The sequence below is a fragment of the Phodopus roborovskii genome, unplaced genomic scaffold (genome assembly GCF_943737965.1).
Source record: "Phodopus roborovskii unplaced genomic scaffold, PHOROB, whole genome shotgun sequence".
NCBI lineage: Eukaryota > Metazoa > Chordata > Mammalia > Rodentia > Cricetidae > Phodopus > Phodopus roborovskii.
Window position 1 is genome coordinate 3,708,702 of NW_026126575.1, and position 16,894 is coordinate 3,725,595.

Here is a 16,894-nt window from a genome sequence, read left to right on the forward strand (position 1 = left end):
TGAAGTGGATATGCAGCTGAGAGCAGAGAGTGGGAAGAGATAATAGATGATCCTTATTAGTAGAATCATGGGACCATTAATTAAGCACCAGTATGGAAAGGCATGCTTTGGGAATCAGGAGTTGGGTGTGGGTCAAGGAGGGGACTCTGTTCTGCACACTGACTTTACAAAGGTCATAGATACTTGAGGAAGTGTCAGAGATATGGGGAATGAAGGTACAGCAGAAGATCAGGGTCAGAGTTAGATGCCAACGTAAGAGGGTTTGGGGGGAATGGAAGTAAAGTGATTAGAGGACTCACAAAGGTCTTAGTCACACAAAGGGTTACCAGTCGTGGTTATAGCATAGTCACCTAGTGTCTTAGTCACTGTTGCCCTGCTGTGAGAAACCCTTGACCAAGGCAATTTCCTTTCCTAATGAAGGAAAACATTAATTGGGGCATGCTTACAGTTTCAGGTTTAGTCCATTATCATCATGGAGGGGATCATGGTATCTTGAGAATTACATCTTGATCCACAGGGGTAGGGAGGAGAGGAGGGAGGGACACACACACACACACACACACACACACACACACACACACACACACACAGAGAGAGGGGGGGGGAGGGAGAGAGAGAGATGTGCTTAGCCTAGCATGGGCTTTTCAAACCTCAAAGCCTCCAATGGCACATTTCCTCCGAAAAGGCCATACCTCCTAACCCTTATAATCTTTTCAAACAGTTTCACTTCCTGGTGACCAATACATGAGCCTATTGGGGCTATTCTTATCCAAACCAACATATTCTATTCCTTGGCCCCAATAGGCTTGTAGCTAAATCAATGAGAAAAAAATGCATTCAGTCCAACTTCAAAAGTCCCTATAGTCTATCACGGTCTTAAGACTATTTAAAGGTCCAAAGTTCAAAGTCTCTTCTGAAACTCATGGCAATCTCTTTAACTGTTACCTCCTGTAAAATTAAAATAAAAAAGCAGATCACATAATTCCGATGGCAGAGAATACACATTACCATTTCAAAAAGGAGGAAGGGTGCATAATGAGGAAATACAGGATCATAGAAAACCAAAACCCAGCAGGACAAACTCCAAATTCTGTATCTCTGTTTCTGATGTCAAAGTGTTCTTCAGATCTCTAACTCCTTTCATCGTTGTTGACTACAACACACTTCTTCGTCTTGAGCTGGTCCCACTCCCTGTTAGCAGGTTTTCTCAAAGGTATCCCATTGCTCCAAGAGCTTGGGATCTCCAACAAAACCTGGCTTCACCTTCACAGTGTCATACAATAGCCTCTCTGAGCTTCTATGCAAGGACACCCCTGACACATACCTGGCCTCAGTGGCTTTCCTTAACCTCGGGTAAGATTGTACAACCCATTTTCTATACCCTAGACTCTAAAGCCCCAGAACCTCTGGGCCAAAGCTGCCAAGTTCTGCTGCTTGATGGGGCTGGAACATGGCCCCCTTCTTCAACTACATTTGCAGCAGCTTTCTGGTTTTTATGGTTTCTTTCACTGCTTAAGTCTTTCTTTAATTCCTTTTCACAAGTTGGAAGCTTAGCTGAGTGGGGTCTTGCCCTAAGGTCACGACTCCCTTCATTCCATTTAACATCAGGTTTTTCTAATCTCCTTGAGCACAGAACTTGGCTCCAATGCTACCTTCCCTGGTGCTCTTTTTCTCCTCGTACCACACACTTTGTTTTTCTCTCTGTTCACCTCGCTTCTTTTCATTATAGATCTGTGTAAGAGTGATTACTAATACTCACCGGCCACAGTCAATACTAGGCTTCCTTGAAAACTCCTCTGCCAATATCATTCTAAAACTCTTCCATTTAGCCTCAGGCAGATTTTTAGGCAAAAAAAGCTTTAATGCAAAAAGCAGGCACATTTTTTGCCAAAATATCACAAGAATGATCTCTATGTCAGCTGCTAACATTCTTCCCCTACAAAACCCCTTGAGTTGAGCCATCTTAACTTATGATGCTCTCAACACCACTGTCTTCCATATCCCTACTAGTATGGTCCATTCAGCCCAATTTAAAGCATCCAACTGATTTCCTAATCTAAAGTACCAAAGTTCACATTCTTCCAACAATCAGCATAGTCAAGCCTGTCACAGAAATACCCTAGTCTCTGGTACCAACTTCTGTGTTAGTCAGTGTTCTGTTACTGTGAAGAAACACCATGACCAAGACAACTCAAAAAAAAAAAAAAAAAGCATTTAATTGGTGGCTTGCTTACAGTTTCAGAGTTTTAATCCATTATCATCATGGATTAAAAGAAGCATAGTGGCATACAGGCAGGCATAGTACTGAAAAGTAATTGAGAACTATATCTTGATCCAGAGATAGAGAAAGAGAGAGATGCATGCATGCACGCGCGCGCACACACACACACACACACACACACACGCATGCACGCACACACATTGGTGGGGAGCTGGGCCTAGCATGTGTCTTTTGTAACCATAAAGCCCATCCTTAGTGACACAGTTCCTCCAACAATAACACACCTCCCAAACCCTGTAATTTTTCCCAAAAGTTCTACTCTATGGTGACCAAGTATTCAAATATATGAGCCTCCTAGGAAAGCCATTTCTTATCCAAACCACCACACCAATTCTACCTGATCACCAGAGCTCTCCTTAAATGTAGGCTTCCCCACTGTTTCTACTTTGTATCTTGTTGTAGAATTTGCTGAGTTTTACAGACTGATGGACAGGATTTGGATTCATTAGTTGGTGAGATAAAATGTAAAGGATTGCAAAGAAAAGCAAAATAGGCAGCTGAATTAAAGCTGAGACTTCAGATGCCAAATTCAAACTTTCCAATGTGCAGCCTGCTATGGCCACAGGGCCTTTGCATTGTGATTCCCTCAGCCCAGAACACTGGGTAATGTTACTCTCTGAACAACTTTGGGAGCCTCCACAGGCCCCTTCTGACTTTATCTTCTTCCTCATTGCATCACATTCCCGGATCCCTCCCACTGTGCTGTCAAGTTCTGAGAGTAGGGCACCCTTCCTGCTTCTCTCCCCATTTTGCAGGTTTCTGGCACTACAGTGGGTGTGTTTGGAGTGAGTCAGAACTGTAGATCACACATACACCAGGGGTGACAGTAGCTCTCCATTAACTATTTACTGAGTTTACATTGGATGTGGTTATTGACTGGGCTGTGGGAACAGTAATGAAAGACAGAACAACTTGCTAGCAAGTTCTTGGAGACTGCACAGTGACCATGACAGGCTGTGGTGGCTTGAATGAGAATGGCCTGATAGGCTCACATGTTTTAATGCTTGGTCCCCAGTTGGTGGAACTGTTTGAGAAGGATTAGGAAATGTGGCCTTATTGGAAAAGGTGTATCATGGAAGAGGGAGAAATATGATGTTTCAAAAACTTATGCCATTCCCAGTGACTTTGTCTGCCTTGTTGTGTCTCCATATGTGAGTTTTCAGCTACTCATCCAGTGCCATATCTGCGCGCCTCTAAAACTGTAGGCTCCAAATACATTATATAAGTTGCCTTGGTCATGATGCTTTATTACAGCAATAGAAAAATAACTAAGATTTAGGCCAAGTATTCAGAAAGTAATGCCACAGAGTAATCAACCTCAAGATGGGGACAGGGCTGAAGGGGATAGGGCTGAATGGACCAGAGCCAGGGTGCTGATGTTGAGAGGCCCAGACCACATAATGTCAGGAAAATGGAGAGGGCTTGCTCTCATGATGTGAGAATTATATGGGTAGCTGCTAAGCACAAGGGCATGGGACTGAATGTGGTGTGGGGAGTGGGGGATGATGAGGGAGCATGTGAGGCTATCTCTGTCGATAAGGTAGGCAAGGGGGGCTATTCTGAAGGGGTGACATTGAAAGCACAGCCTCACATGTGTTTCTGGTTTCCATCCTGTGTCTATGTTAGACACTGCTTATTGTGGGGAAGTTGATGATGGGAATTCCCTGGTCTTGGCCTCCTGATTCTCTTATCACCTACCTATCCCTAATAAGAGGAATCTTCTTGGAGGTGTACTTTCGAAATATAAACCAATCTATCTAGTCTCCACCTTTGCCACACTGAGGCCACTCTCTCTTGTCCCATCCTCCAGAAAAATCCCATACTACAGAACTCAGGGAAGTCACTCAAACTAGCCTGTCCCCAATCTGATCCCCTTCACCATTCCTTCTTCTAGGGCACAATGACAGCTCTTGTCCCAGGTATCCCATTCCCTTGCACACTGCTATAGACTCTGGTACTCTGTGAGGACTTATGAGGGTGTACTGCCCCTTCCTGGAATTGTGAGTAGAAAACTGCTTTCCAGGCCCCTTTCCTGGGCCATGCCTACACTCCTCCAACCACACACCATACTGTCAGTCCTTTTGCAGACACTGGAGAGTGAGCAGACAAGGTGCCAATGGACAGTATGTCGTCACTCATTTTCCATAACATAGTAGAGTTCTATGCCACTGCAGCTAGAGATTACCCCAGTACATTCTGCCACTCTTATTTCCAAGCACCTATATGCTAGGTTGAAAGGCCAGCAAGAACTTTCAAGGGAAGATAGAACCACTTGGAGATCAGCGCAGACTGGCCTGCCTGAGCACTACCTCTGAATCTGTCCCTGAACGGAGCACGGTCAGTTTTCTAATTAAGTGTTTCAACTTGTCAGCTTAGCAGGGAGCATAGCAGTTCCAGAAGCTTCTCTCAAGTGATAATCCAGTTATCCTACAATACTGCAGCCCCCCCCCCATTATTTCATTAGGAACTGCAGGTGTTAGCAGGAAAAAAAGCAGTGTGGCTTATTTCAAAACAAGCCTCATCTCTGGGGGAGCCTGGGGTGCAGTGTGGGAGGAGGAAGCAACCACTGCCCCAGATGTTGGATATGCTCTGCTGGAGGCACCAGCTTTCACCAGTAAGCCTTCTACAGAGAGCCATGAAAAGGCTGGAAAGGATTCTGGTTCCACTGTCATCATCCCGGGGGGGGGGGGGAGAACTGAGCATGGCAGGAAGTGCAGTCCAAGGAGTAGCCTGTCCCAAAGGAAGGACAAAGAAAAGTCCCCAACAAGCCTTCCAGGATAGCCAGGAAAGGCATGGAAGTGCGCATTTCCCCAATGTCTATCTGGGGCAGACAGTTCCTCCCAGGCTGTGCCAGAAAATTCCTCTGCTTGATGGCCCTGTCAATCAAAAGCTGCCCTTGCTCCTACCAGACGCCACATCTGAGTATCACCCCTCTTTCCAATGGCAAAACAGGCACAAGGAAGACAGGGAAGACCAGAAGTAGTACGAACTGTCCATGTGGTTAAGTTTTCCAACCACAGCTTGGATCAGGGGAGAGAGGCAGGCTGTCTTTGATTCCCATCTTCCCAGCCACAAGCCAGCTGAGGGGGTTGGGGAACTTTCAATGATTGGACCTGAAATGTTCTTCAAAGCCCTATGTGTTAAAAGCTAGGTTGTGAGCATCAGGTGCTACTGGCAACTGATGGCTACTAGACAGGGCCTAGTAGAAGACAAATAATAGCAGCCCTTGGAGTAAGCATTTTACCTCAGCACATCATATTCCTCTCTGGCTCCCAGGAGATGAGCAGTCTACTCCATCACACACATGGCATATTATGCTGCCACATGCTCAAAGCAACAAGGCCAGGTCATCTTGGACTGAGACCTCTGAAACCCTGAGCCACATGAAATCCTTTCTTTTAGGTTATTCACCCCAGGCATTTGTCACAGCGACAGAAAGCCGGCAAGTGCAGTAGTCTAAGGGAGAAATGGGGACTGCTAATGAGAATTACCAGGTGTCCTTTCCCACTCCTAACTGCCCCCTGCCAGAGTGCTCATTGTGTGAGAGTCTGTCATCCTGGTGGATTGTGTATATGATCCATCGTTCCTGATCAGCTGAAAACCATAGGTCAGCAGGCACCACTCACTAAATAATGCTGGCACAGGGCTGATAAGAATCCAAACCAGCCTTAGAGCTCTCTGGTGGGAGACAGTGGCAGATTGGAGAGATATAAGAGTAGAGCAGAGTTCAGAATAGACACAGGTGGGCCAGGGACACTCTACTCCATAAGAGAATATATAGAGGTACAGCCTCAATGCCTATACTCACCCCCAAGATGATGCTGTGAGAAGAGTCCAAAATATCCGTAGAGATTCAAGAAAACTGTTATCTGCATGCCCTTGTAAAATCAAAAAGAAAATCATTTCTAGTTACAGTGAAACCTCACTGAGGTAAGAATATTCCATCTCTGTTCCTTTCCAGGCAGGCCACACAGATGCTGTCCAGTTTGGGCATAATTAATATTTCCTGTATATCCTGCTAGCAAGGAGTCAGAGCAGTGTCCACATGTAGGGAGAGAGGATGCTATGGACCCAAGCTCATCTGCATGTCTTGTAGATGCATACACCTACAGCAAGTTTGCTGAGGCCCATAGATATTCAGAAACTGCACTATATGCATCCCTTCCAGGAGGTCAGCCTCTCAGAGATGGTGACTGCCATTGTGTCCCCAGTATTCACTGCAATATTACTTAAATGGCCTCAAATCACATGGTTTTCAATGCACTGTGCATAAAAAAATCAGCAAAGCAAAGCAGGATCCTTCCAAGAAATACCACAGCAGGAGTTTGGAGGTCAGGGAAAAGCATCTGGCCTCTTTCCAGATCATCCTGAACTGTTGCCTCTGCCTTCTTAGTTCTGGTATTAGAAGTGGGAGTCACTAAGTCTGACTTGCAAGGAGACCTTCTATGAGTCTGAACAGATTTCCTAGTTCTCAGGCATGGCTGCCCTTTCCTACTTTCTTAGAGAAAAGCATGTTGCCTTTCCCATTCTTCAGGCCAGAAACCTAACTGTTCCTGGTCCTTTTAATTCCCTTACCCAAGTCAGCTCTGGGACAGCTGCTCCTTCAAGGCCTGCTTTCCTTTGAAAGTCTTGAGAGTCACCTTTCCCTCTGTCTTCTTCCCAGAAGGGAAGCAGACATAGCACTTCTTCCACAGTGCTATGGTGCTAGCTGCTGACCACAGCAGGGCCAGCTCCTGGAGTGAAGTGTGGCTTGATCACCTTTCAGGAACACCAGCGTCATTATAAAATGAAATGGAATTCATCAAGGACCACTGTCACTATGCCCACAATGCGGGAGAACAGAGAAGAGGAAGTGTTCCAGTTCCACGCCTCATCTCCAGCAGACCTCATCTCGGGGGCCTATAAGCTGGCACTCTTGGCAAGGGATGCTTTGAAAGGTTGGGCACCGTGCTGATGCCCTCATGACTAGAATCTCATTATCTGCACACCTCTTTCCTGCACTAGATGAAAACCTCTAGTCCAGGCATGACAGATACACAGAGGCCTGGACTTCTTGCCTGGTTTGTCCTGCGGCTGTTTGAGTCTGTGCCTGCTGATTCCCAGCACTATGATGCCAGGATCTTTGGGACTCAAAATTTTATGTTTTGCAATTAAAAATGCAGGGTGAGGGGATATAGAGTGGATTTTCTCAAGTAACTTTGAAACATGGAGGGCATCACTCTTAACTATGGTCACCCTGCAGTGCCAATTCCTCCTTTCTGAAACTCTGTAACCTTTCATTAACCCCTCCCTTACTGTGTCTCCTCCCTCCCCAGCCTCTGGCTACCATCTCCTGCTATTTCCAGTTCAGCCTCTTTAGGTTTAGCATAAATGAAATAAGGCAGGATTTCTTTCTGAGGTGATAGACATGTTGCATGATAGCCATCACCCAGTATGTAGGTGTATGTATATAACATGTGTACCCCATAAACCATTCAAATGACTGCCAATCAAAAAGTACCTTAAGCTGGGCAATGGTGGGTACTCCCAGAACACTAGAGACAAAGATAAGCAGATCTCTGTGAGTTTGAAGCCAGCCTGGTCTACAAAGCAAGTTCCATGACAGCCAATGCTACACAGAGAAACCCTACTTAAAGAAAGAAAGGAAGGGAGGGAGGAAGAAAGGAAACCTTAAAGACAGCACCAGGGAGGCAGAGGCAGGAAAAATCTGAGTTTAAGGCCAGAATGCTCTACAGATTGAGTTCCAGGAGCCAGAGCCACACAGAGAAACTCTGCCTCAAAAAAAGAAAAAAAGACCATAACAACAGCTCACGAGCTGCAGCACTCGGGAGAACAGGCCCTGTGCCTCACCTGGGCAGGGGTGAGCCAGCCCTGAGGGCTTGAGAGGGGCATAGCTGACACTGCCTTCCTCATCTGTGCTGTGGTGGTGGGAGCAAGGGAAAGACGCCTCCCCCCACCAGCTGAAGGAGCTGAGCCTCCCATTTCCCAGCTGTAGCACTCAGGGACGTGGGCCCTGCTCCCTGCCTGGGCAGCACAGCAGAGTTGACCCTATTGACAAGGGTGTGAGCGAACCAGCTGCAGGCACATGAGCCTGGGAGATCTGGCCCTGACCCTCATCTGTCATATGGTGGGGTAGGTGGGGGAGAGGGATGTAACCTGTAAAGGGTCGGGGAGCTGGCTCTGAGGTCACAAGAGCAAGAGAGCTGTCTCTGCCCCTCACCACGTGGGAGAGTGGCTCCTTACCCTTGCCTGGGCAACACAGTAGAGCTGGCCCTGATGGTCCAGGAGGACATGAAAGCAAGAGATCTGATCCTTGCTTGTTGTTGCAAGGAGTGGAGGCAGGGGCAATGCTGGAGAGGTTACCCCGGTGACGAGGATGGGGGGGAGAGTGGGAGGGCTGACCAACACTGTAACTACCCAGGCCCAGGATTATGAGGTGTCTCAGCCCAACATCCACCCCATCTATGATCTGTGGAGCATGAGGTATGTATGTAGCTATTGAGTCATCCAACTTCCCATTTTTAAAAATAGGTTCCTGGATCCTCCAAGGGGCATAATTGTGTCAGTCATTACAACCTTGACTATGGGTTTGGGTGGCTGGAGAGCATCTTGCTAGAGTGACTGGGTAGATACCGGAGAACTCTAATGTCCATGAGGTGGTGTGACAATGTGGGTCTCTGCCTGGGGCCCAGGATTAAGACCTGATGGTGCAGAAAGGTGACATGTAGTGATACACTCGGCACTGAGGACCTGCTGCTGATCTCTTTAAACTGGCTAGACTCTGTAACTACGAAGTAAAATGGAGGACTTATAGATGTGTTCCTCAGGACCAGAGCAGCTGATACCTGGCTATACACTTAGTGTTCTGGCCAAAGTCACTGGCCTTGCCATTGCCTCCAATATCCAAGATGATGTTGTTGGACTTCAGAACCACAGTGTAACTGTCCACAATCTACCTGCAGACCCTCCATCACTATCCTCCTGCAGGTGAGCAGCCTGTAAACCAATGTGACCTGCCTGACCTGTGCTTCATCAACACTTGACTACATTATCAATAGCCATGCCACTGAGGTTAACTAAACAAAAAAAGGGGAAAACAATAGACAAATTAAAAGCTTGAAGAAAAAAAGCTTAAGAATAAAACACAAAGTTCCAATACAGCAAACAAGAAATGTAGTCTTTTAATCCCACTATATGAACTGAAATTCAGCCTGGCTTGGCTCTTACATACATGGTTTATAATCCCCTGGTTTGTACCTGCTGGAGGCAAGGCAAAAAACAGACCAATCATAGCTTGGTATATCCTGCAGTGGTCATCTCCCCTTTTGGCCTCAAGGACCTTTTGACTATGATGATGATGATGATGATAGATCATGGAAGCTTTCACATCAGTGGATAATGGAAACTGACATTTACTTGTTTGGGAATTTGAGTCAGTAGGTTGCTCCAATGTCCTTTTACTTTGAATATGAAAAGCTATAAACTTAGCTTTAAGATGTCATCATCTTACCTGCACAGCATCTGATTCCTTTTCATAATACCAGTGTGACAGATGTGAAAAGGATGGTAGCACCTGCCTTTGTGATACTTTCACAAATGCCCTGTGTCCTAAGACACCACAGGGCATGTTACTAACATCTAATGTACTGAAAGAAAGAATTTCCCCTGAATTCCTCCAGCAGATCCTCATCAGATTTCCTACCAGAAATCCTGTTTCTCACAAGGCAGTGGGTTAATACTTTCATAGTGATGAAAGAAAAAAAAAACAATAATGAAGAAACCTACTGCCAGAAAAATGGCCCTTCTAATAGGACTGAGATATGGGGCATTTCTTGGTACCCTAGTTGTTCTGTGCTGCTACAAAAGATACCCTAGACTGATAATTTGTAAGCTACAGAAACTTATCTCTCGCTATTTTAGAGATAAATAAGTCCAATAGTAAGGCACTAGGGAACTCCATGTATGGAGAAGGTTCATTTTATCTCTCTAAAGGGGCTTTGTATCCTCATGTGACAGAAGGACTGATCTCAAGCCCTTTCTCCAAAAGCAACACATTCAACCCCAGAAGGTAAAGACTAATGGTGTCATCATCTCCCAAGGCTCCGTCTCAGGGCTCTGCCACTGGAGGCGAGATCTCATTCCAACAATCATTCCAACCACAGCCCCCAAAAGCAAGAGTTGGCATCACTGGTCTCTTGCAGTTGTCCCTTGCATGAGAAGAGTCCTTGGGTTGAAGTGAAGGACATTTGACAGCAATTAAGAGCCGAAAAGACTTAAAGCCCACTCACATTGGTAAATAGCAGTGTTTTATTTTTTTGATAAGATTCAAGAGATTACATAGAAAAATGAAACAAGTGTTAAGCTGCAGTTGGATGTCCAGTGCAAATGCACATAACTCCCTGACATTGTTAAGTGAGAGGGAAGGATGAAGTGTACAAGAGCAGTGTTCCATTATTGCAGCTATACTACAGAGTGGTGACCACTGAATGTTAAGTGCATTCTTGTGGGAACCAGAAAGAAACAGTTATACAACATACCTAAGATAAAAAGGCTAGGATTGAGTGTTTCACTATAAAAATAAGCTGAGCAAAGGAAATAAGCTGGAAAAAGGAGAAAAGACACAGAAAACAAGGAATGTGTAGCAGAAGTTCGTATTTATCAGAAATTGATTTAAGTAGAAACAGATTTGATACTCCATTTGAAAAATAGGCATGTGTTGGAGAGATGGCTCAGTGGTTAAGAGCACATACTGCTCTTGCAGAGGACACAGGTTTGATTCTCAGAACCCATATTGGGTGGCTCACAACCACCTATAACTTCAACCAATATCTTTGGTCTCTCTCTGTAGGCACCTGCACATGTGCACATATCTACTCACACACACACATAATTAAAAATCCCAAGCAACAACAAAAGACAGGCAAAATTAACAGAAAGCAGCATTTAGCACTCTCTTTATAAGAACTGTGTACCAAAGAATGTCCAGCCTGAGAAGGATCTCAGGAAACATATCCTAGGTAAAGCGAATGACAAGGACAGATGTCCTGAGCATCTATGAGTTCAGAGCAGGAAAGCCAGAAGGATAAAGTATGATGACCAGAGAGGCAGAGCAAGAGCAAACAGAAAGATCAAAGACACTCTGAGAATGGGACATTCTTTTTTTTCTGTGTGAAATAGGAGAAACTGAGACTCAGGGAAATGGAGCCCTTCCTTATGGGCAATGCAGCCTGTATGCTCTCACACATATGGTTCCAGAGTCCTCACGTGTTCAGACCCTGATCCTGGGTCATAGGCAGAGTCATCCATCACCTTCTAAGTATGCATTCAAAATGAGAACTACAAGAATTCAGAGGCAGGCTTATAAGGCAGACTCAAATCCCCACTGAGTCCATCAGTAGTCTTTCTACTCCCCTAATCTGTCTGGACCATAGCCTAAGCAGGCACCAGCCTATTCAAAACACATAGGTGGCTTTTTGCCTAATTTGAATTTGATTTGAATCTGATTCCTGTAATGTTTCTACTTGTGTAAGGAATGGGCCAATGTTGCCTCTAGAATCAAGCAAAAACACAAACATACACTGTGTTGTACATCAGTGTTGGCGTCCTGGTGCTATTTCTTAACTAGTTGAAACATTCCGTCCTGGAGTGAGGAGAGAGGCTCAGAATACTCAAGGATGCCAACAAAACTCACAGAGCTCAGAAAAATGCAGAAACCTTAAACCTGAGAAACTCAGAAAGTTACAAGACACACAAGTACCAATCATGAGGTTTTCCTAAAAAAATATACAAGAAGGAAATAAATGATTGGAGAAGGAAATTAAATGATTGGAGACTACTCAATATAGCTGCCTGCAAATTGTGCAGGGAGATCCAGGGATACAGCTTTCATGAGCTGTCATCCACATTGGGGTGATTAAGCATCACCTTGTAGGTAAAACTAGTAAAACTCAATGGTTCACTAGAATAGATTTAGATGGAACTTTGTTTGGACTGTCTTGGTGTCCTGTCTGGAATGAATAGGTATTTGTCTGTTTTCATATCTCCCCAGGAAAAGTCACACAGTTGGAGATCCACAATGCTCTGGCCACAGCACTCTAGATACAACTGAAAGAAGCATTAGTGAACTGGAAGGCTACCCTGAGAAAATTGCTCAGGATATGGTACTGAGAATCTAGAAGACAGAAAGAAAAAAGCTCTGAAATCAAGAATGTCTCCAGAAATTTCAACCAAAATTCCAGAGTGGGAGAAGGATGCATGGTGAATATACAAATGGAAACTCTCCAAGCTGTGATTCTAGCACTTTCTGTTCAAGACAACATGGGCTTCCTCAGAAATTGCCTGAACACTCAAATAATTGTGCTAGCAAGGACTAGAAGGGAAAGGAGAAGGAGAAAGTAACACAGTCACTGAATGTGAGACATCACTGTCTGCTTTCCACACCTCCACTTTTTTTTTTTTTCTGTAATTGGTCCACTGACTTTGAGGAAGAAACCCTTGCTTCCATGCCCTCATGAAACACACATACACTATATCCAGGTTTCTATGGCCTTGGTGAGAATAAGGCACATACACAGTATGCGTTCAATAAAGATTTCTTAATGAGTGTGAATCCTGAGATTTGTCAATGTCAGACCCAAGCTTACAAACCAGTTAAGAGATACAAATTCACAATTGTCTGACCCCACTGTCTGCCTGTACTGATTCCACAATTCTAAGCTTTATCTGTACATACCATGTTATAGTTTCTTTCTGAAATGCATCCTGAAAGCTTATGTGTTCCAGGTTTGATCCCAACATAGCAATCAGGATTCAGAGATGGGGCCTTTAGAAGGTGTAATGGATATGTCAACTTGACATAAATTCATTTGAGAGGAGAGAACCTCAACTAAGATAATGCCTCCATAAGCTGTGGCTGTAGGCAAGCCTGTAGGGCATTTTCTTAATTAGTGAATGAAGAAGGAGGGCCTAGCCCATTGTAGGTAGTGCCATCCTGAAGCAGGTGGTCCTGGGTTCTATAAGAAAGCAGGCTGAGCAAGCCATGTGGGACAAGCCAGTAAGCAGCACCCTCTATGGCCTTTGCATCAGATCCTGCTTCCAGGTTCCTGTCCTGTTTGAGTTCCTGTCCTGACTTCCTTTGATGATGAGTAGTGATATAGAAGTATAAGCCAAATGAACCATTTCCTTCCCAACTTGCTTTTGATTTTGGTGTTTCATCACAGCAATAGAAACCCTAACTAAGAAGGTGATTAGATCATAAGAGCTGTGACCTCATCAATGGATTAATCCAATTATGGATTCATCAGTTAATGGGCTACTGAGAGGTATAGAAACTTTAGGAGGTGGGGCCCAGTTTAAGGAAGTGTGTCACTCCAGCATGCCCTCAAATGGTGTTTCCCCACCATCACCACCACATGCACTGCCGTAATGTTCTGTTTCATCAGAGGCCAAAAGGGATGAGGTCATACACCAATAAATACAGACTTTGAAACAACAAAACAAACCAAACATTTCCTACTTTTAAATTATTTTTCTCTGGTATTTTGTCACAGCAATGGAAACTGACTAACATACATCCCAAAGCCACTGGCTCAGCCTTCATTTGGGTACTGTGAGAAAGGCTGCAGGAAAATTCCCTGCCTCTCTCTCTGGTCTTCAAAGCCAAATGCATAGTTCTGTTTACTTGTCATGGCAAACACTTCTGAACTGTTTGCCAGTCCTCATATGTCCTCATGAGGAAAATAAGAATATATATTTAGAGAAAAGGGCATAAATGATTTAAAAGACTATCTTGTGTAGGGCAAGGGACATGTTCACCAAAACCAGATCCATTTTGTCTAATTGCTTTCACTAAGGCAAAGCCCAGCTTCTCCAGGGATAGCCCACTCATTCCCCTGCAAAACAATCCCCCAGTCTCTATTCCCAACCTAAGTTGCTCGATACTGCCTTTGGAAAACATGTCACAGTTCAGAGACTCAAAGAAGAGGAACAAGCTGTATGGAACCACCTTATTCAATATTTTCCTAACTGTCAGAAGCAAACTTTCCACACATCCATGGACTCATACTTATAAAGTGAGCATGTATGTGTTCAACCTTGGACAGTACCTGAAATGGAATACTGCAGCCATCCCCTCAAAAGACTGCCTCTTAGAATTATTCAGGGGTTTGTTAATACAAATTTCTGGGTCCCATTAGGCACCCTCAGCCTTGGAAGTCGGAATTTTCAGCAAGCACAATGGGCCCCAGTGCTGCGCAAAGGCTTTGCGGTGAGACTTGCAGGTTCTGCACTAGAAGGATGCAGTATTTGAGACAAGCTGTGTGGCATTCACTGCCTTCAACTTCCTTGAGATGAGAGAACAGAGCAATCACAGATGTATAACGGGTGGGGTGGGCTGTGCAATAAGGTAGGTGGGCTGTGCAGATGAGGCACATCCCTTATTGAATGTCATTTAGTCCTCTTACTGAGCACAGACAGCAAAGTTCATCTCAGGGGTTTGACAAGCAGCCAGTAAAAGAAAAGGTGCAAGGTTGACCTGTGGAAAGCGTTTGCATTTTAAACAGCCTCAGCCTTCTTTCTCAGCCTGCCTGCATCTCTCTGTTCCTCTAGAATCCAAATTCTACAACCCTCTTTTCTCCCAAGCAACCCCCCTCCAATAAAATATCATTAGAGGATTCAAATTCAGGGCTTCCAGAGCTGTCTAAATGGAATCGTAAGTAGACACATGGTCCCAGGAACAATGACCAAAGTCCTGCGTTTGCAAAATTGTTCAGAAAAATGAGTCATTTCATTTGTGGAAAATGAATACATCTGATCTTGCAACGTTTTTGCCTGGGGAAAAGTGGTGCACATGAATTCCCAAACACACTCATGCCCAAAACAGCTCCCTGTTAAAGAGGCTCAGAGAATCTGCCAGAAGGCTGCAGCTTGCATCACAGGAATTCAGGAAGAGCACCTCCACAGAGTAGGGCCTGGCTCAGGGTGTGTGACCTTCACTCTGAGCAAAGACAGTTCTCAACATCCATTGCATCTGCATTGTTTCAGGCACCCAGGGAGGTAGTATACAGCCTGCTTACTGTTCATAGGAGAAGCCCACACCCCAGACATCAAATCAGACACATCTCCAAAATAAAAAACTTCATTCTTACTGGGTTCCTTCTTTCTTAGACTGTTCTTTATTTTTAGCTAATGAATAGTATAGAATATGGTTCGTGCAGGAGGATCAATTTATACATGCTCCTAGCAGCCAAAGAGGTCTCTCACTAGTGTCTTCATTTCTTGCCACCTCTTTTTCGTCTCACACCCACCCTTTCTGGTGGAAAAGGAGATACAGATGCACAGGCTCCCTCATCTGTCATCTCCTTAACCTCTCACTCCTGAGTTCCCCTCACTCCCAGTACCAGCACTTCCTTGTTCTCATCACAATAGGCCCACTCCAGCTGCTTCACTGACTGTCCCATCAAGTTGTTCTAGTCACCCATATGATCCCTTCTTCCATCTCCTAGCCAGTCTCTGTCACCTAGGATATCACCCCTCTTTGATATCAACTCCCTCTGCTGCCAGTCTGTCCCAAGCTAATGCCCTCACTACTGCTCTTCTAGAACTCTCCCTTTTGTCCTTCTCAGTGTACCTCTGCTTCCTAATAAATGGCTCAAGAACTCTAGAACAAGGCCTTTTGCTGCATGCAGACTCTCTTCCTTTCTGTTGCCCATCTGCACTCCATGCTCCATCTTCAGGGTGCCTGGAGAACTCTTCAACACTGACACCCCAGATCCACCAAGCTGGACCTAGAACTACATACCAGCCATCTCAGCCATAATCCAGCGACCTAGAAGTCCATCAGGGGCTGTCCCTTTGCCTCTCCATCCCTATCATGATGGTCCGTATGACCTTCTTGTTTCCCTGATTCCTGTTCTGAGACCTGACATGCAGAGCTCCTGTTCAGCTTTGCCCCTCCCTGGGTCCTGGTCACTGTTCCCACTGTGGACAGTATACCATGTCTATCCACATGTTTCATTAGGTGGGGAAGGAGGGATCATAAAACTCCCTGTGTTCCCTGCCCCATGGAGATGCACCCATGTGGCAGTCAAGAAGTGAGCGTCCATCCTACACCAAACATCTTAAAGATTTTATCACACTGTGCCCATCTGAGCCCCAGCAGTGACAACCCAAACTAGCAACCCAAACTAGTCACAGCTTATGCACAGTAGGACACTACCAGACTTATCAAGGAGAAACAAGCAACACAGGTAGCTCAGAACTTACTCTAAACCATAGATACAGGTTTGCATGCTCCTACACAATATTCCAGGGTCCCTGAGACAGCAGGCTGGGGCCAGAGCAGGGCTGGGAGCAGAGAAACCCACAGGGAAGAAATCAAAGCACATGGTTTCTGAGGGCAAATCCTAAAACAGACACAAAGAAAAGGTGGATGTAACACATACCTGATGCTGCGGGAGCTTTCTTCTTCAGACCTGCAATGAAAAGAACACACACTTAGATAGCACATCCTCTACTCAAGGGACCTGAAGCATACCCCTTGCAGGGACTCCTCAACTCTTTCTGAGTCCCATTTATAGCACAGTAGACTGCTACCAGGCCCATCCCCAGCACAGC

The 16,894-nt window shown here is 45.1% G+C and overlaps 1 protein-coding gene across 6 annotated transcripts in view; it reads right to left on the minus strand.

Annotated features, from left to right (window-relative positions):
* The window catches only part of Iqsec1 (IQ motif and Sec7 domain ArfGEF 1), a 318,516-nt gene that overhangs the window by 192,733 nt on the left and 108,889 nt on the right, over nt 1–16,894 (minus strand). For 5 of the 6 annotated variants that reach the window (XM_051203358.1, XM_051203360.1, XM_051203347.1 and 2 more), the window contains exon 2: nt 16,723–16,752. The exons of the other annotated variant lie outside the window; for it this stretch is intronic. In XM_051203358.1, the coding sequence (XP_051059315.1) occupies nt 16,723–16,752 (30 nt within the window). The remainder of the gene's footprint in view (nt 1–16,722; nt 16,753–16,894) is intronic. 6 annotated transcript variants of the gene reach the window in all.